The sequence below is a fragment of the Geotrypetes seraphini genome, chromosome 10, assembly GCF_902459505.1.
Source record: "Geotrypetes seraphini chromosome 10, aGeoSer1.1, whole genome shotgun sequence".
Classification (NCBI taxonomy): Eukaryota; Metazoa; Chordata; class Amphibia; order Gymnophiona; family Dermophiidae; genus Geotrypetes; species Geotrypetes seraphini.
The window spans coordinates 136,605,880-136,632,594 of NC_047093.1; the positions used below are offsets into that span (position 1 = coordinate 136,605,880).

Sequence of the window (26,715 nt, forward strand, 5' to 3'; positions counted from 1 at the left end):
CCAGCTTTAAGGCGAAGGACTGGCTCCTCCTTTTCCTAAAAGCCCTTGTGTTGGACATTTGGGGCTTAGGCATTTTTTTGGTTCATTATGGGCAAAATGTGTAGATGTCGTGGGGGTGTATTTGTAGACGTAGTGGTGATCTGGGCATTTAGTAGAGGCAGGCCATAATTAAAACAAGGACGTTTGTTTTGGTTATGGACACTTTCCCTGCTTCTGCTTTGAACGTTTAAGGACTTAGGCCAAAAGGGGACTTAGACGTTTTTTTTTATTATGCCCCTCACTATGTTTAAGTGCTTGAATTTAATTGAGTTTGTAGAAATGTTAGGCTTCTAAATGTGGCTGAAAAGAGAGGCCCAACTTAAATGCCTAAATTTAGGTAACCGTTTTTTTTATAAATAGCAGCTTTGGTATTGTTAGAAGCCCCCTCCCCCTTTTACTAAGCCATGGAAGAAGTGTTTTTACCGCAGCCCTGAGCGCTAAATGTTCTGACACTAATAGTAATCCTTTGAGCATTGGAGCAATATTAGAGTGCTTAACACCTTAGGCCACTGTATAAACCTCTACCATGGCTTTGTAAAAGAAGTCTTCTATTTGTAACTACACGCATGATATGTGTGTGGTTCAGTGTCTTCCATCTTGTTTACTCAAACCTGACCTGTGTAAATGGCTCCTCCCACACGATCAGCTTCTCATTAATGGTAAAATCCTTCCCTGGTGTAGCATAAGGGTTATAACTTCCAACTGTTTCATTAATCCATGTACCATTGGGTAGGAAGAAGATTTTTATAATATCATAACCAAGGGCGAGATCACTGTTCTCATCAAAAAAGATTTCCTCACCCAGAACATTCTTAAAGTGGAGGTTCTTCAGAAAACGATGAAGCTAATGGAAAAGTAAATTAATTTTAGTGAAGCTAATTGGAGGGATATATTACTAAATTTAAGCACATACAGTCTCAACTTGATTTTATGAATGGGTTTCCTTTTGTGACATGTTTCCGTACACGTCATTTCCAAAATTAAACTATAGAAAATAACTGCAGTTGGCCAATTTGTATTTAATTTCCTGCCCTATATAAATTTGAGGGATGTACCCTATGAACATTTTTAGTTTGGTTTGTCTTTAGTTCAACCGCCTGTTTGGTTCATATGTCCATTATTCACACAACGGGAAAAACAATTTTGCATTTAATAAACATAGAAACATGATGGCAGATAAAGGCCAAAAGGCCCATCCAGTCTGCCCATCTGCAGTAACCATTATCTCTTCCTTTCACTAAGAGATTCTACATGCCTATCCCAGGCTTTCTTGATTTCAGACACAGTCTCTGTCGCACCACCTCTTCTGGGAGACTGTTCCATGCTACCACCCTTTCTGTAAAAAAGTATTTCCTCAGATTACTCCGGAGCCTATCAACTCTTAACTTCATCCTATTCCCTCTCATTCCAGAGCTTCCTTTCAAATGAAAGAGACTCGACTCATGCATATTTACATCACGCAGGTATTTAAACGTCTCTATCATATCTCCCCTTTCCCGCCTTTCCTCCAAAGTATACATATTGAGATCTTTAAGTCTGTCCCCATATGTCTTATGACGAAGACCATGCACCATTTTAGTAGCCTTCCTCTGGACCGATTCCATCCTTTTAAAATATTTTTGAAGGTACACAATATTCTAAATGAGGTCTCACCAAAGACTTATACAGGGGCATCAATGCCTCCTTTTTCCTACTGGCCATTCCTTTCCCTATGCACCCTAGCATCCTAGCTTTCACCTTCACCTTTTCAACCTGTTTGGCCACCTTAAGTTCATCACGTACAATCACACCCACTCTTCTGTTATGCACATAAGTTCTTCACCTCCTAAACTGTACCGCTCTCTTGGGGTTTTGCAGCCCAAATCCATGACCTTGCATTTCTTAGCATTAAATTTTAGCTGCCAAATTTCAGACCATTCTTCAAGCTTCACTAGGTCTTTCTTCGTGTTATTCACACCATCCGGGGTGTCTACTTTATTGCAGATTTTGTATCATCTTCAAAGAGGCAAATCTTACTTGAAAGCCCTTCAGCAATCTACTAAAATAAAACGCTAAGCACGCATGCATACTCTTAATGGCGTGTTCCCTGATCCCTGATCTGTAGGTCCGTGTTGGCAAGAGTGTGCATGCATGCTTAGAATGGATCTCTCTCTCGCAGACCCCAAGGTAATGTGCGGGCTTGCTGGCTCCGGATCCCTTACACTTGACGGACAAAGTTTACTTTTTAATTCAAAGGCGCTGACGCGGCTCCTCTCTTGAGGTGCACCTGCGTCAGAGAATACTTCCGATGCAGGCGGAGATTGAGAGAGGAGCCGCAGCAGCGGCTTTGAACTAAAAAAATAAACTTTGCAAAACAACTAAGTCGTTTTTTGTTATTTTGTTTTTTTTAAACGAAGTCAGTTTGACACCCCCCTCCTCGACGCACCCGAACCCCCATTGACCCTCGCATCTGACCCTCCCACTGCGGTCTGAACCACCCATCCGACCTTCCCTTCCCACGGTCTGGCCGGCTCCCTTAGTCCCTTGCCGCTCTCCCTTTCCGCAGTCCCGAAAAACCTGCCAACTCCAGCAGCGTCCACAACACTCTACATACGCTGCTTCGGGGCCTTCTACTGCCCTGATTTGCTCTGTTGCCTCTCTGATGATGTCATCAGAGACGTGGCAGAGTAAATCAGGGCAGTAGAAGGCCCTGAAGCAGCGTGTGTAGAGTGCTGCGGACGCTGATGGAGTCGTCAGGTTTGTCGTGACTGCAGGAAGGGAAGGGGCGATGGCAAGGGACTAAGATCTGGCCAGACTGTGGGAAGAGAAAGGAAGGTAGGGGAAAATGCTGCTGCTGCACAGGGATGTGGAGGGAAAGGGAAATACTGCTGCTGTTGCTGCACAGGGAAGTGGTGTGGGGGGAGGGAAATGGAGGAGGAGGGAATGCTGCTGCGGCTGCTGTACAGGAAAGTGGGGGGGGGGGAGGAAAATGCTGTTGCTGCTGCACAGGGAAGTGGGGTGGGGGGAGGAAAATGCTGCTGCAGCACAGAAAAATGGAGGGGGAGGGAATGCTGCTGCTGTGGCTGCTGCACAGGGAAGTAAACTAAACTAAACCTTAGGTTTGTATACCGCATCTTCTCCACAATCGTAGAGCTCGGCATGGTTTACAGGGATTAAGATAGAAAGGACCTCCAAAGGAGGGTTATAGGATTAAGTGTAAGGAAGATAAAGGGGTGATAGGGTACCAGAGAGGGGGGGGGGATGTTACATTTTTGAGAAAAGCCAAGTTTTCAGATGTTTTCGGAAGAGTTGGAGGAAGCTCAAGTTTCGGAGAGGTGATGTAAGGTTGTTCCAGATCTCAGTGATTCTAAAGGGGAGGGATGTCCCTAGTTTTCCAACATGGGTTATACCTTTTATAGAAGGGAATGAAAGTTTTAATTTTTGGGAGGGTTTGGTGGAATTAGGATTAGAAGAATTCAAAGATAGTGGAATAACGGGAGGAAGAATGCCGTGAAGGATCTTGAAAGTTAGGGGGGAAGCGAAATGCTGCTGCACAGGGAAGTTGGGTGGGGGAGGGAAATGCTGCTGCACAGGAAAATGGAGTGGGAGGGAATACTGCTGCAGCTGCTGCACAGGGAAGTGGGGGAAGGGAAATGCTGCTGCTGCACAGGGAAGTGGGGGAAGGGAAATGCTGCTGCTGCACAGGGAAATGGAGGGGGAGGGAATGCTTCTGGGGCTACTTCACAGGGAAGTGGGGGGGGGAGGGAGAAATGCTGCTGCATAGGGGGTAGGGAGAGAGACAGATAGAAAGAAAGACAGACAGCAGGAGGGAGGGAGACAGAAAGAAAAGAAGAAAGACACAAGGGTAGGGAGAGAGACAGAAAGACAGACAGACAAAGGGGGCCAGGGAGAGAGACAGATAGAAAGAAAGACAGCGGGAGGGAGAGAGACAGAAAGAAAGAAAGACAGACAGACATATATTCTAGCACCCATTAATGTAATGGGCTTAAAGACTAGTATCATTTATAAAAATGTTAAAAAGAACAGGTCCCAAAACAGAACCTTAAGCCACACCACTAGTAACATCCCTTTCCTCAGAGTGATCTCCATAGATCACTACTCTCTGTCACCTTCCACTCAACCAGATCTTGATCCAGTACATGCTCTTGGGACCCATCCCGAGAGCACTCGGTTTATTTATTATACGTATTTGTGGAACACTATCAAAGGCTTTGCTAAAATCTAAATACACCGCATCTAGCACATATTCTCTATTCAACAGATGTAATGTAAAAAATGATATAAATCCTAAAAAATAATAAGTGGATTTCCCCACTTCCATCTTAGTAATGGCTTATGGACTGCTGAATGCTATACGCTGTGCCAATGCTCATGGGAACTCTATGAATGTCAGAGCAGTGCACAGCATTCAGGGCACCGGCCAGTGCTAAAATCTACTTTCACGGTGTTGTAAAAGGGGGGATAATATTTAACAGATTATGCTGTTAAGCTTTGTCTGTGTTAGTAATTTTATTGTGGATTTTAATTATGTACATATAAAGAATGCACAACCTCGAATGTTGAACCCTTTGCCACGATCCAGCCAGACATATAAGATCTTCCCCCAGCATTCCATTGGATAGATCAATCTACCTGCTTTTAAATATCAGCAGCAGTGGGAGAACAAGTGCTTTTACACCTAAGCAGCATTGGGACCAACCGCAACTACCAAGAGCCCATAGACCAGATCATGACAGGAGTGTGAGCTCCACACCTCCTGCAGTCCGCTAGGAAGATCAACTGCTTTAACACCTAAGTAGCAGCAAGACCAGCTGCCTATAATAGGAGCCCTTGCCCCGATCCAACCAGGCATGTGAGCTCCTCCCCCTATATCCCGTTTAAGAGATCAATCTACCTGCTTTAAATATCAGCAGCAGTAAAAAAACAACTGCTTTTACATACAAGCAGCAGCGAGACCTACCGCAACCACCAAGAGCCCACAGACCCGATCCTGCCAGGAGTGTGAACTCCTCCCCCTGCAGTCCATTGGAGAGATCAATCTGTCTGCTTTTAAATATCAGCAGCAGTGGAGATCAACTGCTTTTACACCTAAGCAGCAACGAGACCAGCCACAACCACCGAGAGCACACAGTCCCGATACTACCAAGAATGTTAACTCTTCCCCCCCTGCAATCCGCTAAGAAGATCGACTGTCGGCTCCGGGCGGCTTTCCCGCAGAGGAGAGAATCCTGCATTCACCGTGGGCCTCATCTGGGGCAGCCTCCTTGGAGCGGCTGGGGCACGGCAGTGTGTCTGGGAGAGAATGCATGGATGGGAGAACATCGCAGGGGAGGAGACATAGGCATCCTGGGACTGTCTGCCAAGTCTCTTCCCTGAAGAAGCCCTTTCTGGAAACGTCAATCGCTCCTCCTAAACTTACTTGCTCCACTTCATTACTGACGCTGAAACCGTGGATTGAAGACAAAGTTTTATTTTATTTTTCTTTCCAGCTTATGATTTATCTTTAATCTTATCTATTGCTTTGCCTTTTGTCTTTGTTTTGTTCTATTTCTATCATTTAAATTTCTCCAGAATTCTACTGTTCAACGGCTCCCCCTTCTGCTTCTATTCCTTTCTCTCCTCTCTTCTACCTTCCAAAGTATTTAGATCAATGCTGTCTTGTTAAAATGTTTATTTTATTTTTAGTTTTCCTCTAACTCTACTTTTCACTTCTCTATTACCCTCCAGGTACTTTAGTTAGATTGTGAGCCTTCGGGACAGTAAGGGAATTTTTCAAGTACCTTTCTTATTTCTAATCTTAATGTATATTTTCTGTAAACCGCTTAGAACCTAACGGATGTAGCGGTATATAAGAAATAAATTACATTACATTACATTACATTACATTGGAGCAGTGCTATATAAATATATCAAATCAAATCAATTTATGAAGCCATGCAGCCCTTTAAATCCCTATGGGTCTCGGTGGATTTGCCGAGCTGGCCTATACTAATTTGTTTGATAAAAGTGGCTCTAAATCAAATTACCTTCCATGGCAAAAACTCCCCAAATCTCTCCCTTTCTCCATTCCATAGGGTGGTATTTCCAGAACTAGAAGTGACCATGGCGTGCAGTGCGTGTGCCAGGGCGTACACAGCATTGTATACGTTATAGCTGCTTCCAAAGTTTATGAAGTCACAGTGAATGAGACGGCCAGATGTTTCATTACTGCCGCATGATCTTTGGATGCTCTTGGGGCACTTTTTGTTACACAGTTCCTTCCACCACCTCTCTGTAAGTGAATTATCTGGTAGCCGGGCAAGATTCACCTCACGGACAAATTTATAAAAGTTTGGAATCATTTTTTTCCCCAAAGTGAAAGCTAAGCTGTTTTTCCCATCACCATAGTATGAGGGCAGGATAAATCCGTTTTCAGCAATGGTGATCCATATCTTTCCAGATGATTTCCAGGTGTTCATTGATTTCCCACGGTCCAAAAATTTTGTGTTACAATAGAAAATAATCACTTTAGTTGAAGACGATTGGATGATTTTGTAAATTTTAGAATTTTGTAACATTTCACCTATCATATTTGTAGACATAAAGTTTTTGTAGGTTTTAATGAATTCAATGCAGCCTCCACTCCGCTCAATCCCTTCTTTCAGGATCTGCAAAGCCCTCATGCTGTTTTCATCATCAGATGCAAAGATCCCAACCCAGGTCCAGCCAAAATGCTTCAGTAACCTGATTATCCCAGCAAATAGGTGTAGCTCACTCGGGACAGTCCTGTAGACATTAGGAAACTTAACTGTGTCACTCATGAGAAGATTCCCTGAGAAGTAACTGATCTGCTGAAACATAAAAGATTGAATTCATCACCATCTTTGTCATGTGAAAATACATTACTTTTACTTGTCAAATATTTAGAAGATGTTTATACTGTTAAGTGGAGGTATGGCCTAGTGCAGGGGTAGGGAACTCTGCTCCTCGAGAGCCGTATTCCAGTCGGATTTCCCCAATGAATATGCATGAGATCTAGGTGCATGCACTGCTTTCAATGCATATTCATTGGGGAAATCCTGAAAACCTGACTGGAATACGGCTCTCGACGACCGGAGTTCCCTACTCCTGGCCTAGTGGTTAGAGCTGCTGCCTCAGTACCATGAGGTTCTGAGTTTGATATCACAAACAAAATAAATTTCACTTGTAGAAGTAATAATAATAACAGTTTATATACCGCAGGACCGTGAAGTTCTATGCGGTTTACAATTATTAGAAATGTTACAGATTAAATGGAATAAACAAAGTCTTCACTGGCTCCCAGTACTTTCCAGAATTCATTTCAAATGCTCCTGCCTGGCTTTCAAGATCATTCACGGCATCCTTCCGCCCCTAATCCCTCTATCCTTCCTTGCCCCGACACCAACTACCACCAGATCTGCCCACAGACATAAACTATCCTTCCCCTCTCTACACGGCATCCTCCACGCAGGTAAACTGGGTAGATCCCTCCTCTCCAAAATCACCGGCCTCTGGAACGACCTCACTGTCCCGCTGCGGAACCTGGACTCCCTCCAATTATTCCGAAAACAACTGAAAACCTGGATTTTCTCTAGCATATAATAACCTCTTCTCCTGATTACATCCCCTCTTTTTATGCTTTGTAAACTCTTTCTCTTCTCTCTTCCCATATTTTTTTAAACTCTGTAAACCGTGTCGAGCTCCACTTCAGTGGAGAAGATGCGGTATATAAACCTAAGGCTTAGTTTAGTTTAGTTTAATTATTGATAGTTCTAGCGATCATTTGTTGAGGGTTGAGATTGTGTAGTTTGGTTTCCTAAGTATTTCAGGAACAGATGTGTTTTTAGGCGTTTCCTGAATTCCACATAGGTAAAGTAAAGTAAAGGCATAAATCTTCAAAATAGACAGAAAGAATTTCTAGGACACAAAATACAGATGTTTCCCGACATATCACGCGAGACACAGAAGCATAGGCTTGAATTTCTTTTACTTAAGCCAGGAGTATTAGCTTTAGGGGCTACGTTTTACTTGCAACATCCCTGCAAGTGTACTGTCCTTCACCAAATGAATAAGTATGTTTTCTTTGAACCCTTTCAATTAACTACTTTTCTGTCTGCATCCTGGTTGGATAAAGGAAAATCATAATGCTCATTAGAAAGATATGCATTCTGTTCTCAGTTTCAAGCAGTGATTCTTTAAGTTTAGTACTTTTTTTATCGGTAATTGTGTACATTTTGGATCCAATTTGAGGACTTGAGTAACGTTAAGCTAATGTAATTTTTATTTTATGATTTACTTGATTAATAACCAATTTTGTTGGAATGTGGCAGATTGTTCTAAACTTAATTTCTTTCTGCACAAGTTATGCTTGATAATTATGTTGAAATTTATAAATAAACTAGCTGATGCCCCGGCATTGCACGGGTATTTAATTATAGCAATAACACTGTAAATGGATTCAAATAAAGATACTTTATAGTGGTGAATGAAATTATTTTTTTACAGCTTAATAAAAAGTACAATATTCAAATTATAATGTGAAATATTTGACAAAATGAATACAATACAACTAACGCAAAACGTGATTATAAACAACAATTTTAGTTTCACCTCCTGGAGCAAGAACATATAAATTCTTGGGTGAACCCAGCCTTGAGCAAGCAACATAGAGTTGTGGGCCGCGAGACCCCCAGAACATATCACCCCAGGTAGTGAGGGATCTGCATACCAAGTTTCGTTCAAATCGGTCAAGCCGTTTTTGAATTACAGTGAGAATGGCAGCTTTTTACATTTTTTTCATTGACATGAATGGGTGAAATCTGATTTTCTGTTTGTAGCTCCGCCCACGTGTGCAGGTGGGCCGCGAGACTCCCAGAACATATCACCCCAGGTAGTGAGGGATCTGCATACCAAGGTTCGTTCAAATCGGTCAAGCCGTTTTTGCGTGATCGCGGCACATACACACACACATACATACACACATACATACCTCCGATTTTATATATATAGATAATACAAAAATTCCACAAGTGAAATTTATTTTGTTTGTGATATACATTGAGTCTCACATTTCCATGTTTTGCTGTGAGTTTGATCCAAGGATCCTCCTTGAGACTCTGGGCAAGTCACTTAATCCCTCCATTGCCCAATGTACCACACTTTGATTGTGAGCCTGCCAGGACAGATCAGGAAAATGTATTGACAACTGCTTTGAATGAATCTCTTCATGAAAAAAAGCAGTTAATAAATAAATAAGAGAAGGAAGAAAAAGTGTGAGATGACAAAGTCAGTTGGAACACTAGTCGAAGAACTGCATTTTCAGGGAGAGAGAGAGCAGAGTAATAGGGGGCTGTGGAGAGAAAATGGCTACGGAACTGTATGTGAAGAAAATGATAAAATTGCCCCTAAACGAAAAGGTATAAGCTGCTCAAATAAATATAACAAATGGTTCGACACTGAACTCCTAAAAATGAAACAATCAGTAAGACGATTGGAAAGAATCTGGGAAAATAAGAGAAAACTGTCAGACCGGAACAACTGGAGATCCAATATAAAACTCTACAAACAGCTGAAAAGAAAAACGTAAAGCTTTTTACTCATCCAAAGTTAACTCATCTAATAGTAGCTCAAAAGGAATCAATACCAAAGAACTGTTCAACTTGGTTACTAATTTATTACGTTACACTCAGCTCATGCATAATATTAAACCACCTTCAGCAAATGATTTAGCACTGCATTTCGATTCAAAAATTTAAAACCTAAGAAATAACTGTTCGACAATTGACATAACGAACATCAATTAACTAACATACAAAGAAATGAAATACCAGGGGACATGTACTCTAAATCATACTGTGTTCTGGACTCGTGTCCCCCAGAAATTATGAAAGCATCTCCATTAAAATTTAAACTATCTTTGCTGAATTATTTAACTGATAACTTAAAAAATGGAAAATTCCTCACTAATAATGATCATATTATAATAACCCCAATTCCAAAAACTCGTAAAGAATCACCAGCATCAGTAACTAACTATAGACCAGTAGCATCCATTCCATTTATTGTAAAAATCATTGAAGGATTGGTACATACCCAAATGATGGAATATCTTGACCAGTTCTCTCTCTTGCATGAAACTCAATCTGGTTTTAGACCTTTGTTTAGCACTGAGACAATAATCTTGGATAATTTGCGTTTCTTGTTTAGTAAAGGCCTTAACACCCTGATCATGCAATTTGACAAGAGCTCTGCCTTCGACTTGGTGGCCATGTGAAACTGTTACAATGCTTAGACGCAATTGGAATCAGAGGACAGGTGCTAAACTGGTTTTGAGGTTTCCTTATATCCCGCACCTATCAAGTACGTTTCAATCACGATCTCTCTGATACATGGAGCAATCCATCTGGCGTGCCGCAGGGGTCATCACTATCCCCATTGCTTTTCAATGTGTAAATGTCTTCAATAGGTGGGCAATTGTCCCAGCTGGGGATAAAATTATTTAGCTACGCAAATGACTTTACGATCATTATCCCATTCACTACCTCTCTCTCGGAAGCTACCCCTAAAGCAACATAAGTACTAAATTTGATGGAACAATGGATGATTGAATTCAGACTAAAGCTTAATTCAGAAAAAACAAAATTTTTATAGCTTCACCACACCCGCTTGACAGTAAAACATCAATGTGCATCAATAATCTTAGTTATCCTATTCAATCTACTATGAAGGTATTGGGAGTAATATTGGACCAGAGCCTGATCATGAAAGACCAGGTGGACTCCTTGGTTAGAAAGAGTTTTCACACCCTCTGGAAGCTTCGGTCTATTAGAGCATACTTTTTATTTTTTATTTATCAATTTTAATAGTTAACAATATCAAATGATACCAAGGAAAAAAAGGTTTCTAACAACAAATTAAAAGTAATATACAAACACAAAAAAATCCTTTTCAAGTCCACAACAATGGGGAGCAATGCTACTTACACGCTAACAAAATATAAGGAAAATTAAGAGATTGTTCTTGATTCATATGAATCTAGACATTCCCAACAAATTTGGGACTTTGACATCCTACCATATCCTCAGTGGTGAATCATTAAAGGCAAAAATAAAACTCATTTCTGTTCTCGAGCTATTAGAAATTTCTGTAACTGAATGGGATCCCAAAATACATATTCAATGTCTTGTATTTTAACAATTGACTACAAATTAGAGAGATTAATTTCTTAGTAATCTGTGACACTAATTGTTATATATTCTTGTAATCACAGCTATTGTTCAATTAGAAAATTTTCTTTTTCTTTTATGATTAAACAAATTATATTTTTTTATAAATTATTTGTGAAGTGCTCAGACCAAGAAACCCATATAATAGTGATGTCACTACAATGAGGTTTTCGAGGGGACCATCATCGCCTTCACAAGTCCCCAGCCCTCCCTATATCTAAAGGCTTGTATTAAGCCTATCTGGTGAGTGCAACCAACTGATGGTGCTGTTCTATTTTGGGGAGCAATTAACATTGTTATCTCTCATTGGTGACTTATTAAAATAACAACAAAAAACAACAAAAAATAAATAAGAATGATTATACAGTGCTACATAAAATGCTAATCGTTTTTTCTTATCTGATTGAATTCCCGTCCCGTCAATCAGATAAGAAAAAACGATTAGCATTTTATGTAGCACTGTATATTCATTCTTATTTATTTTTTGTTGTTTTTTGTTGTTATTTTAATAAGTCACCAATGAGAGATAACAACGTTAATTGCTCCCCAAAATAGAACAGCACCATCAGTTGGTTGCACTCACCAGATAGGCTTAATACAAGCCTTTAGATATAGGGAGGGCTGGGGACTTGTGAAGGCGATGATGGTCCCCTCGAAAACCTCATTGTAGTGACATCACTATTATATGGGTTTCTTGGTCTGAGCACTTCACAAATAATTTATAAAAAAATATAATTTGTTTAATCATAAAAGAAAAAGAAAATTTTCTAATTGAACAATAGCTGTGATTACAAGATTGTATTTTAACAAGACATTTGCACGGAGATTTTAAATAAAAAGATGCCTCAAGTGCTAAGACTCTTGTTCTTAATTTTAAAAATTCTTTCCTTCTTAGCTGCGTTGCTCTTGAGACATCGGGAAAAATCCTAACAAAATCACCACAAAATTTAGACAGTCTATTTTTAAAGTAAAGTTTCATTATTAACGTTTTGTCTGTCTCACTCATGCATGCATGTTAACATGGTAGATCTATTCTGGATCACATCCTGAGTATCCTCCAAAAACTGTCAGATTTATTTCTTCTGTTACCAGTCGATCTACCTCCTGGTTGGATTGTATTTTCTTTTGCGGAATATAATAAGAATTACTTATTGGGAAATTCTCCGCATTGGGTAATCCCAGGATTTCTTTGAAAAATTTCCTTAACAATATATCAGAGGATAACAGATGAATCATTGGGAAATTAACCAAGCGGAGGTTCCTCGCTCTATGCAGATTTTCCAACATTTCTATTTTAGAATATAACATAGTGGAATCCTTAACAGCAGATACTGAGACAGATTGCAATGTATTAACTTGAGTTTCAACCCCATTTAATCTTTTATCCAAACAACTTAAGTTAGAGTCCACATTCTGAAACTTTTGAGACACTGAATGAGAATAGTCCGAAGTTTGTTTGACTGATTCTCTGAGAAACCCTTCAACTCTAGAAATATCTAGCCACAAATCTTTAAGGGTAATATCTTGTTTTTCCTCTGTTGGTGGTTGGTCTTCTACTACACCTGAAAATTCAGGTGGTTTAGGTATTTCAGTGAAAACTAGTTTACTTGTCTGCGTAGATACAACCACTAAACCAGTGGAAAGAGCGGGAGTAATATTCCCACTACCTCCAGATATTGGATGAAGGGGGGGGTGTCCTTTCAAGGGGGCTCAATGATTCTCCTGATGTGGTAGAGTTTATGTCAAGTAAAGGTTGTGATGGAGTTTCTGCAGGAAATATTAAATGTCTGTCCAAAGGACCAGAAACAGCAGGGGTTAAGCTCTTGGACTTGATTTTCCTTTTAAGTTTCAAGTTTCAAGTTTAATCACATTTGATGAATCGCTTATTACAATATCTAAGCGATGTACAATTTAAAAACCATCAGATGTTGGTATTACATAAAATTTAAATAAGTCAGACGTTAGACAGACAATTTTTAGACAAACATGAATGAGTAGGGAGAAAGGGGAAAGTTACAATTTTGTTGTTTGTTAGAAATTACATTGAAGGGAAAAAACAGTAGGAAATAAAGGGGTAAGGTAAAATTTTTTTAATTATTGTAAAATGTAAGAATTTTGAGTATATCGTGTCGCGGATCAAATTTGAGTATATCGAATCATGTATCAAATGCGTCTTGAAATAGATATGTTTTTAAAATTTTCTTAAAAGAGACTAGATCTTTTTCGCTTTTAATAAAATTAGGAAGGGAGTTCCACAATGTAGGGGCCATAACGGAGAAAATATCATTCCGTCTGGTGCCGATAATTTTCAGTGAGGGGATTGAAAGTAAGTTCGATGAGGATGATCTTAGAGTACGTGCAGAGTTATATGGAATAATCATTTTTGATATAAATAAAGGTTTGTTGGAAATTAGTGTTTTGAAAACCAGAAATAAAATTTTGAAAGTGATTCGGTGAGAAATGGGAAGCCAATGAGATTTGATAATAAATGGGGTCACGTGATCATATTTTTTTGCTTTGTAAATTAATTTAATTGCTGTGTTTTGGATCATTTGAAGCTGTCTTTTTTCTTTCTGGGTTATGTTAATTAAGAGGGAATTACAATAGTCTAATTTTGAGATGATTAAAGAGTGAACCAAAATGTTAATTGATTTAGGGTCTAAAAAGGTAGAAATTGAACGAAGAAGCCGAAGTCTGTAAAAACATGATTTAACTATTTGGCTAATATGGCTGTGGAATGATAGATCTACATCTATTATTACCCCAAGAATTTTCAGTTGAAATACAGATTCTAGAGGAGTGTTATCCAGTATGAATGGTATTTTTGAAGTTATGTTTTACCCATATTGTCAAAATTAAAGTTATTCTACCTGAGCTCCCACTCCCCAGCTCCATGTTGCTCCAAGGGGCTCCCAAGGGGCAAGACCTGTGGCCGCGTGGCTGTGGCCGCGCCGCAGCAGCAGGCAGGAATTTAAAGAAAACCAACGAAGGGAGACGGACCCGGTGACATCAGGGGTCCGTCCTCCACAGTGCCTGCCCGAAAATCCACTCCGGGGCCAGCCGCCGCAGCGAATAACACGGGGCAGCAATGAAGCACTCTTCTAATGTCCCAGCACAGACCAGCAGCTCCCCTTAGAGCACACTTTAATGTTTCATCATTTAGAATTCTGGTATAGTCCCTTATACTGAGCCAACTTGACTACTGTAACATCGCCTATTTGGCAATTTCCCAAGAACAAAGGGTTAGACCATCACACACGAGTTGCTCAGGGATAGGTTATTTATTTTTTATTCATTCAATTGGGAAATTGCAAAATGCAGCGGTCAGGCTATTTTGTTGGTTGAAGTTTGATCATGTAACATCTTCCTACCGACTTCTACACTGGCAGCCGATGGAGGTGCGTGTGAAGTTCAAGCTTGGATGTTTTTGCTTTAAGGTACTATACGGTTAAGCCCCTAAATATATAACTAACCTTTTCTCTTTCACAACCAACAGACATAAGAGAAGCTCACATCTGAATTTTGTTTCCCCCACTGGATAGAGGATGTAAATTTAAAAGTCATCAACATCTTTTCTTACATCAAGTAGCCTTATGGGGTAAAGATCTGGAACAACTGCTTATGCATACTACATATGGGGAATTTAGGAAACACCTAAAAATATATCTTTCTTGAAGTATTTAGGTAACTGACCTATACAATCCTAGTCCACAACATTACTGACTTCCAGAACTGTTAATCACTAACCCTTAACTTTGTTAATTCTACTCAATCTATAGCATCTTTTAATCATTGTAAACCGCATAGAATTTCATGGTCCTGCGGTATAAACTCCTATAGAAACGGTCACTAAGCTTAAAATTCTTGGTGTGACAATTGATACTGATCTCTCATTTCATAACCATATTAGCGAAATAGTTAAAACATGTTTTTACAGATTACGGCTTTTACGATCCATTTCTACTTTTTTAGATTCTAAATCACTCAATATCTTAGTTCATTCTCTTATCATTTCTAAATTGGACTACTGTAACTCTCTTCTAATTAACATAACACAAAAAGAAAACAGACGTCTCCAAATCATCCAAAATACATCAGTCAAGTTAATTCACAATGCAAAAAAATTCGACCATGTCACTCCTTTACTTATCAAATCACACTGGCTCCCCATAACTCATAGAATAACTTTTAAAGTTTTATTTTTGGTATACAAAACACTGAGCTTCAACGAACCCCAATTTATAGCAAAAATGATTATCCCATACAGACCATCTCGTTCCCTAAGATCTTCTTCATCACAACTGCTCTCTATCCCATCGCTTAGAATAATAGGCACACGACGCAATGATATGTTCTCCGTGAAAGCCCCTACATTATGGAACTCTCTTCCAAATTTTATTAAAAATGAAACAGACCTTGTCTCTTTTAAGAAAATTTTAAAGACATACTTATTTCAAGATGCTTTTGATGCATGAAAAGTAATACTTCAGGTTTCCATATTCTTTTTTTTCTATTAAAACCCGCTACTACCCAATGTATTTTCCCATTGATGTTAAATTCTAAATATAAAAATTGTAACTTTTCCCCTCCTCCCCAACCTTTCTTGTCTGTCCAATGTTATTTGTCTTTTGTTTAAAATTTTTTGTTACTCTAATTGTATTACCACATCCTGGTGGTTTTTAAAATGTACATCGCTTAGATATTGTTATAAGCGATTCATCAAATGAATATTAAACTTGAAACTTGAAACTTATTATTATTACTTTCCCCTAGGTCAACACCGAGATGTATAAATGAAAAAACTTCACTGCTGCCTAACACAAATAAAACACTGGATGACTGCAAATAAACTACAGCTCAACGCGTCAAAAACAGAACTTCTTTGGATACATAAGGATTCCTGCGCATACCCCCCGCCCACCTCTTTCCTGGGGAAATGACACCCTTACAGCCAAAGACAACGTCCGCAGCCTAGGAGTGATTCTAGACTCAAACCTGTCACTCTCAGATTATGTATCAAATTTAGTATCTTCATCCTTCTATTACCGCTGCCAAATAAAATGCATCCATGCTTACTTTTCAGAAAATGATTTGCCCAGCTACTATATGCGTTTGTACTATCCTGCTTAGATTACTGCAATGCTCTACTAGTGGGCTTACCCGCAAGAACATTCTCCCGTATACAAGGTATGCAAAATGCCACAATCCGACTCCTAAAAAACTTGGGCTTCCGCAACAAGTCACCCCTGCACTAGCATGCATGCACTGGCTGCCTATCCAAAAATGATACGCCTTTAAAGCCTTAGTGCTAGCTTTCAAGACTTTCCACAAAATGACACCAAACTACATAGCATCAAAACTACAAAATTACGTGCCCAACCGATCACTGAGATCCCAAACAGAAAAATGGCTGGTTCTGCCACTTGGCCACTCACGTCTGAGACAGCCCGAAGAAGCTCATATTCTCATTACATACCCAGAATGTGGCACATCTTTCCCCCCCCATCCATTAGATCACTAGACAGTCTTTGGCACTTCAGAAAAGCAGTGAAAACCTTCCTCTTTACAAACCCAGCTCCTTGAAGACCCACATTTACACTCCGGACAGATGGAACCCAAAGACACCACCTAATATACCATATGGAATATTGCTAAGACTCGCATGCCACTGCAAATATAACCTGAATTACTACCACATTCTCTGACAAAAAAGATGCACCCACCTGCAAAGAAAAGCTATTTTACCTCCTTGTTATTTCTACACTGAAAATGCTCCAATTTAAACCATCCTATGTCCACTAAATCTGTATTTGTAAGTCTGCATGTTATGTCTATACTGAAATTGCTGTAATCTAAACCCCTTTGCCCATTTGTCCTACCCATACTATGAATATACTCCTGTAACCCATTCTGGGCTCCTTTGGGAGGACGGGTTAAATAAATGACTAAATAAATTAAATAAACACTTCGCATCTGCTCATGCATAGATTCATTTCAGACTTGGCCCTATGAGACGAAGTCTGCATGGGGTTGGGGGGAAGGAATGAGGCAGGACTGGGGTGGAATATATGGGACTGGGAGTAGAATGGTGTAGGTATGAGGTGGGTCAAAATCTGGTAACCCTATTGATGACATCCTGTAGCGTACTAATATGTCCAAAGCAATGTCAGACATTTGGGAGAGTGTAGTGCAGTGGTTAAAGCTACAGCCTCAGCACCCTGAAGTTGTGGATTCAAACCCACACTTCTTGTGACCCTGGGCAAGTCACTGAATACTCCCATCACTCAAGGTACATTAGATAGACTGTGAACTCACTGGGACAGACAGGGAGAAATGATTGAGTAATTGAATAAATTCATATAAACAGTTTTGAGCACCCCTGGGAGAACAATATAGAAAATTGAATGAATAAAAAATAAATAACATGTCTCTGAGCAACCCGTGTGTGAGGGTCTAACCCCTTATTCTTGGCATGAACTTGTACATCCATTTGTTTATCTTTTTTCTAGTTCTTTCAACCAGCTGATGAGTACTTGCACCTTCCACACTAGCCTGGGAATGATGTGGGACCAAACCAGTGTGGTTCTGGGAAGAATTCTGGCCAGAGCAAGACCATGGTTTTGCATTTTCTTTGTCAGCAGCACAATGTTAGTGGAAATAAGGTTTTTGCCACCTAAATGTATAATGAAGGCCTAGGGGGAGATTGGGTTCTGTGAGCCCATAGAACGCAAGGCATTAACTGGCCCCACATCATCCCCCTGGTTCCCAATCTTATTTCAGCTACTGCTGATACTGGTCACCATACATGAAGAAGGACATGGTACTACTCGAAAGGGTCCAGAGAAGAGCGACTAAGATGGTTAAGGGGCTGGAGAAGTTGCTGTATAGTGAAAGATTAGAGAAACTGGGCCTTTTCTTCCTTGAACAGAGGAGATTGAGAGGGGACATGATTAAAACATTCAAGGTACTGAAGGGAATAGACTTAGTAGATAAGGACAGGTTGTTCACTCTCTCCAAGGTAGGTAGAACGAGAGGGCACTCTCTAAAATTGAAAGGGGATAGATTCCATACGAATGTAAGAAAGTTTTTCTTCACTCAGAGAATGGTAGAAAACTGGAACGTTCTTTCGGAGTCTATCATAGGGGAAAACACCCTCCAGGGATTCAAGGCAAAGTTAGAAAAGTTCCTGCTGAACCAAAACGCACGCAGGTAGGGCTAGTCTCAGTTAGGGCGCTAGTCTTTGATCAAGGGCTGCCGCGTGAGCGGACTGCTGGGCATGATGGACCACTGGTCTGACCCAACAGTGGCAATTCTTATGTTCTTATGTTATTGACAGGAAAGGTTTCATTAAAAAAACATTGCTAGTGCCATTGGCTAAACGGGAAGCGAAGTCCAGATGTTATTTAAGATATTTTTCCACAATGCTTGACAGACAAGAAAGTCAATAGAGAATAACAGATTGTTTCATATACGAGGTCAGAAGGTCAATATGAAAAACAAGAAGAAAAGAAAATACTGTGAAGATTACTTCTGCTAATATTAAAAATTTATAAACTACAGCTGTGTGCAGAATTTATATTTAGTAAAGTATACATTGCCAGTACATGATTGATTAAGAATTAAAAATAAGAAAATAATTTTGCTATGTAGATATGGTGATTTAAGGAAATAATAAAAAAAATGTGCTGATTTAAAAAGACAGGACTGAAGGATTATGCTGGTATAATTTAGAATAAACCAAAATTAAGATTAAAGCTTATATAAGTAAAGAAAATTGAGATTTATGGTTGTAAACTACAATAAAGTATGAGCTTTGCAATGTTAGTAAGGAAAATATGTACATATTAATTTTGTGATAAAGAGGAAATACTGAAAGTTGTTTTTCTAACAGTCAGCTCTCAGCAAAGACCATGTGATCTGTCTTGCTACTCTGTTACATGAATATGCTAATTAACAGATGTAATGTAAAAAATAATATAAATGAAACTAGTTGAACACTGGATTTTGGAGTGTATAGACAGGAGATAAGGGCCACATTATACTCCCAGTCACAAAAACTGAATTTTTAGTAGCCACTGGTTACCACATCTACTTTGATCTAGGTGCCTCTAGCTACCACACTGTAGGTGTGATTCCGATGCCTACTTTATTTTTAATGAGTTTTTATTTGGTTTTATATGATGTGGTCAATAACAAATTAAAGCCAATTAAAGCAATTATGCTAAGCACTATATGCATGATCAAAGTACCTAACTTACTGCACCATATGCAGAATATATCCCTTTAATGCCAGGGAAATGCGACTACATTTAGGCTTGGCCATTTATACAAACTGAAAGGTCATGCAAATGCTTGTGCCTTAACTAGGCGCAGATCCTGCCTTATTTTATAACTACCTGGGCAACTTGAAGAAACACCCCATCTGCCAATGACCCTCCCATTTCCGCACTCCCTTTTTGGATTTATATGTAAAATATAGGCGTGAATCTCGTATCTACATTAACACATGTAAAGTTTAATTACTACCAATTAGCAGCAATAATTGTATGTTTAAAGTCTAATTACCAGTGTTAATTGGCTCATTCATTAAATTGGCACTTGTAATTTCTCACACTTTTTATACAATCCGTATGTAAATGTCCAAAAATAAACTAAGTGCTTTTATTTATAGAACATGCTTAAACTAGGTGCCATTACTAGGGCCTTTACTAGTCACTCTATTATAGAGATACCCCAATTATGCATACTTATATGGCTCCATTACCCAAATTATGCTGCAAGCTTATAAGTTTAGATTTGGCATGGCAGATACCGACATCCACACTGAACTGCATCTAGGGAGTTACTTTTTCCTTTCCAACGATTAGGAAGGATTAAAAGAGAGCCAACTAGGTCTCTGGTAGTTTGACATCCAGGTATTACAGTATCCTCAAAAGAAATAGGACCTTGCAAGGGCAAGGAAGTTCCCTCTCATCCTTCTTATTGCCAGCAGAGAAAGCAAGTGTAAATACTTCCTTAGGCAATGCATACCTCTCTCTAATTCGGAAACGTGCTTCGTTATCTCTGATATCTATACCTCCTATAGGAAACCTTTTAGCCATCATGTAAGGAAGGTAATTTTAAAACAAATGATTGATGAGGTGAAAGAACACAAATCACTTCAAACATTGTTCTCTCCCTATGCATATTTACATGAGTTTTCTGGCCTTTACATATAACAAATTTACAAAATTATGGTTTCTGCCTCCAGTGAAAACCTTTGGTTAAGCTGACCTACAAATGCACTCACTCAGCTGCCCCTTGCTATCTCTCTTCAAATATTTCCCCCCATGATACCTCCCATGAGCTCCACTCAGTTGGTAAGTCCCTGTAAAACTGTACCCTTCTTTTCAGATGCCAACTCCATCCCTTCTACTTTGCTGCATCATATGCTTGGAACAACCTGCTTGAATCCCTATGGTGGAATTTGTCTCTGACAGCACTCAAGACCCAGTTCAAAGCCCACCTCTTTGAGAATGCTTTTGACTCCTAATTCCTCTCACCTTGGGTTGTGAATCTCCAACCGTATATGTCATTTTTGTCTGTCCAGTTAGATTGCAAGTTCTTACAAGCAAGGACCCTCTATAAATGTCAAAATGTACAGCGCTGCATATGTCTTTCAGCCTATATAAGTGATAAGTAGGGGGAGGCATTTAGTAGTAGTTACGCGGAGTCAGAGAAATAATAATAATTTCAGGCGCTGGGATATTTTCCAATTCTTGAACTTAAATTCCACTATCTCGATATGTTTCCTCTATTTCTCCCATTTTTCTCCCTGTCTGTCTGCTAGGGCTCCTGAAAAAGCCTTTTGAGTTTAATTTCAAAACAATCGATGTGTTAGCAAGCATTTTACAAGGATTTCTTGAAACTGACAACCAGAGCTACAAGTTGACAAATGGAGAAGATGAAATGGTGTTTTGGTGCACTGGTGAAATGATGGCCCCAAATATTCATCTCCGACAGGTGGTAGACTATGTTAGGTTTAAGGGACTCCTACACCTGATAGCCTCAAATTATACAGGTCAAGAATGTGTATTTGTTAGCATACATTTGGATCCTTAACATACCTTAACAAATTTAGAAAGCCACGGTAATGATGCCGCTGAGGTAAATACACTACCGCTTTGTAAAAGGGTCTCTTAGCATTTGCTGAATTGACTAAATGCATCTTAACCTCTGACATAACATGTGTCAATTCATTAAGCATGTATTAAAAAGTCCTAACATACATTAACCCACGAGTTAAAGCAATACACCATACATTTTAGTTATATTGGACTTAAAAAGTGAAGTGAGTTACTGAGAGTCACAAGTAATATCAGGAGGGCAAATAGGACTTGAACACTGGATTCCAGCCAAGGGCTTTGATGGTTTAATATTTGCCCCATTAATTACTTTTATGTAGTTTTATTTTAGAAGTGTTTGTTTCTACCTCATTATTTGAATTCTGCATTTGTCACAGCTATAGTTGAGTGGTTAATAATCTGGACCCCCTTTTACAAAGCCTGACAAAGCGGGATGGCACAGTAAATGCCTATAGGAATTGAATAGGTATCGGATCATTTGCCACGAGGCACTCACCTGCACAGCTTTGTAAAAGAGGTCCTTGGATTCAATTGGTTGTAGATTGATATTCTTTAAGGAAAGGATAGGAAGTGAAATCAAAGATGCTTCCTGACCTGTGGGTAGTGGTATATACTGGAGAGGCGGTAAAACTCACTCGATTGCTCAGCTGGAAGACCTTCAATGACAGCAGCCAGTGGACCAGATGTTTTGCAGCTGTAGTTTGGGACCCCGGTGTCCATTTCTGTAAATATTCTTACAGTAGCTCTATACATTAATAATAAGTTGTTGTAAGAGTCATCAATATGGAATCCCAGAGTGAGGTTGGGTAAGAGCTCTGAGCTGTTGTTAATCTCCTCCACCGCAGACACAAAAGCCAGGAAGTCATAATACTTCAAATCGTCAAGACTTTAAGGACAATAAGTGACAGATAATATGAAAAATTAGCATCAAAATAAAAGATAGAAAATGCTATTAAGGTTAGAAACAGTGCTCAAGGTTTAGCAGAAATGCATACATCCCTAAAGACTGGACCCTAGCACCTCTGTTTCTTTGCCCATCCATAAACTCTGCACCCATGATTATGCAGGAGCTAGAGGAGGTTTACTAAGGAAGTGGTATCGGAGAAAGATGGCATGGTTGGAAGTAGCAGTCAAAGTTCCCTGACCTCACTAATTAAAATAACACCAGACCCCTGTTAGAACAGCTAGAAATTCATTTTCAGTGTAAGTAGATATATATCCCAGACTGCAGAGATAAGAAAATATACATAGAGAGAGGGCAGGAGGAAATGGCAGAGATTAAAGGAGGAGGTAAGAATGGGGAATGATAAAAATGGAGGGAAGAGACAGAGAGAAGACACAGGAATAAGTGTAGGAAACATAGAGTATGACGGCAGAAAAGGGCCGATGGCCCAACAAGTCTGCACACTCAAGAACCCTCCCTCCCAACTAGTCTGCCTACTCAAGAACCCTTCTTCCCTGGAGTATCTATCGTTTGAGCATAACTCTGTAGTACTCCCACCTGTTTGTTCCATCGACTCTTGAAATCGAGCACACTACTGGCCTCGACTACCTGGCGTGGAAGATCATTCCATCGATCAATCACCCGTTCGGTGAAGAAGTATTTACTGGTGTCACCATGAAATCTTCCTCCCTTAAGTTTTAGTGGATGCCCTCTTGTCGCCGTGGGACCCTTTAGAGAAAAGATTTCCTCCTCCAATTGGATGTGACCCGTGATGTATTTGAAAGGAGGAAAGGAGAGAAAGAAGAGAGGATAGGAGAAGAGAAGCAGGGAGGGGCATATACAACTCAAACCCTTCTGCAATAGTCCTCTGAATGCTCACCTCTCATGTACCCACATTATCCTCATTCTCCCATCACTCATACTAGGCTTACCATGAAAAAATAAACAGTAAATAAGTGTTTCTAGCTTTGAAAACTTTTGCATTCAAAGATCCCTGTAAGATGAGTAAGTTACATCTGTAGCTCATGCCTTGATCAATCAATATAAAACCTGTGAGCATATCATAGATTGGAGCTCATCCATGATGATACTTACCTGAAATGTCCAGATATTGTGCCGTAATATTTGTTGAATGGAACAAAAAATGTAAAAATGTTCTTTGTAGCTATGAGTCCCCCAATCATGATGTCTCCATCCCTATGGTATCCTCGTTGTGGGTTCTCTGTTTTGAAGTACTCAAGTGTGCACTGACACTCGGCCGTCTTCCACAGGATGTCACAGAGCATCAACATCAGAACCAGTTGAGCTTCCATCTTTAACGTTATGAAACAGCTTCTGTGAAAATGGTCGCCCTTCCTCCTCCAAATGTCCTCTTTGGGCATAGCAGGGGATGCTTTGTAGTTCGTGATGGTCTGCTCCGATTGAATATTTGAATGCTAAATAGAAAATGCATTTACAGCAAAAGAGAATGAAGAAAGACAGAGAAATTATGATGTTGATGGTGAGGTGACTGCTCTATTTCTAGCTGAGCTCCACCACCTCTGGGAGTACCAGGTGGTCAAGCCTTGAGGGATATCTGCTCCTGTCACCTGCATTTACTAGGGAAATATAGGTTGGGTTTTTTTAAATATAATCTTATGGATCTTGTGCCTTCATTAACTAGAGACAAATATTAATTTGATTGGAATTCTGGTGCAGAATATAATGTAATAACATAATGAGAACAGAAAAAGATGAAATAGCCTTTCACCCTGCACAGTTATTGAGATTCTGGTCAGATCTGTTATTTTGAGCTGGCCTACAGTTTCTGTATGTTAGGTGGGCCTTCTCCAACTACCACCACTGCTGCATCCCCTGATGCCACAACTACATACACTTTATCCTGCATCTTAGCTCCTCTTCTTCTGCTACTGGATCTGGCTTTTGCTGCCACCCTTTCCTGCCTACAGCCCAGTAACTCCCCTTCCTGGTGTGCCTCGTCTCCTGTGTGGCAGCAGCAACATAGTTTGTGCTGTCCCCGCAGGCTTAGGATTACCAGATTTTACTAATATAAAATCTGGACCCGGAGCCCAACCCCCTAGGCCCATCCAGTTCAACCCTGTTCCACCCTGTTCCATCCAAGTCATGCCTCAGACCTGCCCCCAGCCTCTTCTCTTGCTCAGAGCTCTGTCGGAAGGGCTTCTGTGCATATGGAGGTGTGACATGATGACATCAGACATATGCATTCATTTGTGTGACATCATCATGCTGTATCCATGCATGGGTTTCATAATGAAAACGTGCGGGACATTGACGCGTTGACAATCCTGTGCAGGACTTCTGCGCACCAGGTTAAAAGTGTTCCTGTTACTGCTATGAATGGGGATTTGGTAGGGAACCCCCCAGTAAACTAAGAAGTATTCACACTCATGTTGAGAGTGTGGGTGTGTGTGTGGGGGAGGGAACCCCCATTACACTATATACTGCAATTTTTGGTTTTCGGGTAATCGGCAGTTTTCAGTATAGTGGGGGGGGGGATTCCTCCCTCACCCCCCTTCTGAACGTTAAGAGTAACAGTTTTTAGACTGTGCACAGAAGTCCTGCATGGGATTGACTGTGCGGCAATATCCCTCGTAGTTTTGACGTGTCACCCCATGCATGCGCAAATCCCTCCCGATGTGGTCCTGAGCTGGAGGCTTTTTAAATCCCGGACAAAGTGCCTGGGTTTGAAAAGCCGTCCGGACACCTAAAAAAGAGAACATGTCCGGGTAAATGCAGACATCTGGTAACCCTACACAGGCTGCCACATCCTGCCAGAAATAAAAGAGGAAGTGACATCGGTGAGGGCAGGGCATAGCAGAGGAAGTCTTCAGGGCTGGTACAGATAGCTGATGTGCATCATTGCCCCTGATACACCAGGAAGGGGGAGGTTTAGAGAGAAGGAAGAGTTGCTGGACTTTGGGTCGGCAAGCTGGGTGAATGCTGGATCCAGATGTGGCAGAGAGGGGAGAAAGGCAGCTACTGCTGATTTGTCTTGGTTGGCCCTTAGCCAATAATGGGTTGACCTGTGACCCCTCATAGCTTTGAAACATAGAAACATAGAAAATGACGGCAGAAAAGGGCCATAGCCCATCAAGTCTGCCCACTCCAACAACCCTCCCCTAATCTACACTCTATCACTCGATCCCCAAGCTGCCCTCCTCTATGCTACCCTCGTAGGGATCCGACGTGGGCATCCCATTTATTCTTAAAATCTTGTATGCTGCTGGCTACGATCACCTGCTCCGGGAGCTCGTTCCAATGGTCCACCACTCTTTCAGTGAAGAAGTACTTCCTGGTATCCCCATGAAATTTCCCCCCCCCTGATTTTCAACGGATGTCCCCTTGTGGACGAAAGTCCTTTTAGAAGGAAAACGTCGTCTTCCACCTCTATTCGACCAGTGATGTACTTAAATGTCTCTATCATATCTCCCCTCTCCCTACGTTCCTCGAGAGAGTATAGCCGCAACTTGTGCAGCCTGTCTTCATACGAGAGATCCTTGAGCCCCAGGAACATCCTGGTGGCCATTTGCTGGAAGAGGCATGGAAGTTGATAAAAAGGGATGAAGAGAGTGAGGGAGAATGGAAAATGACAGAGTTCAGGTCCCCAGTGCAGGCACTGGTGGAGGTATAAAAGCAGCCTGACTCTTGCTCCATTATCTCTTCCAAAACTTACAGAGTCAATGTTCAGATTGTAGGATAACTGGCTTGAGTGGAGGAGTGACCTGGTGGTTAGAGCAGCTGCCTCAACCCTCTGAGGTTGCGAGTTCAATTTCTACTGCAGCTCCTTGTGATTTTGGGAAGTCACTTAACATTCATTGTCCCATGTAAACTGCTTTGATGGTGTAAAGTTTACACTGTAAACCATCCAGCAAAAGCAGTATATGAAGCTCCTTTACCTTTGAGATTAAATATTGTGCCGATCTTTAACTTAATCCATAGAGTCAGTGCTATCATCTGTATAGGCAGAAAGACTGAATTTATTGATGGAGTGATGACCTCACTGGCATTATTGATTGAGCTTAGACCTGCTGAATAAATCTGTATCAAACAAATTTGTTTTACTTATTACAAGGCCTTGTGGTTAGAGACCAAAAGATGGGGTGCAGGATGGTAATAAGGGGTATCAGATTTGCTCTGCTACAGAAGATGTTGGATTACCAAGGAAGGAACACAACAGTCACAGTCTTCCTTCTGACATACTCTACCTATTCAGATCAGGAAGTTACATCAGAAGGAAGGCTGTGGGGCACCTATTCAGATCAGGAAGTTACATCAGAAGGAAGGCTGTGGGGCACCTATTCAGATCAGGAAGTTGCATCAGAAGGAAGGCTGTGGGGCACCTATTCAGATCAGGAAGTTACAT

At 40.4% G+C, this 26,715-nt stretch overlaps 1 protein-coding gene across 1 annotated transcript in view; it reads right to left on the reverse strand.

Moving 5' to 3' along the window:
• Nucleotides 1-23,644, reverse strand: part of LOC117368630 (vomeronasal type-2 receptor 26-like) — a 32,855-nt gene extending 9,211 nt beyond the window's left edge. Inside the window, exons 1-3 of the mRNA XM_033962359.1 lie at nt 23,427-23,644; nt 21,983-22,274; nt 656-883 (exon numbers count right to left, since the gene is read on the reverse strand). Coding sequence (XP_033818250.1) covers nt 656-883; nt 21,983-22,274; nt 23,427-23,644 — 738 coding nt within the window. The remainder of the gene's footprint in view (nt 1-655; nt 884-21,982; nt 22,275-23,426) is intronic.
• Nucleotides 23,645-26,715: the final 3,071 nt, after the last annotated feature.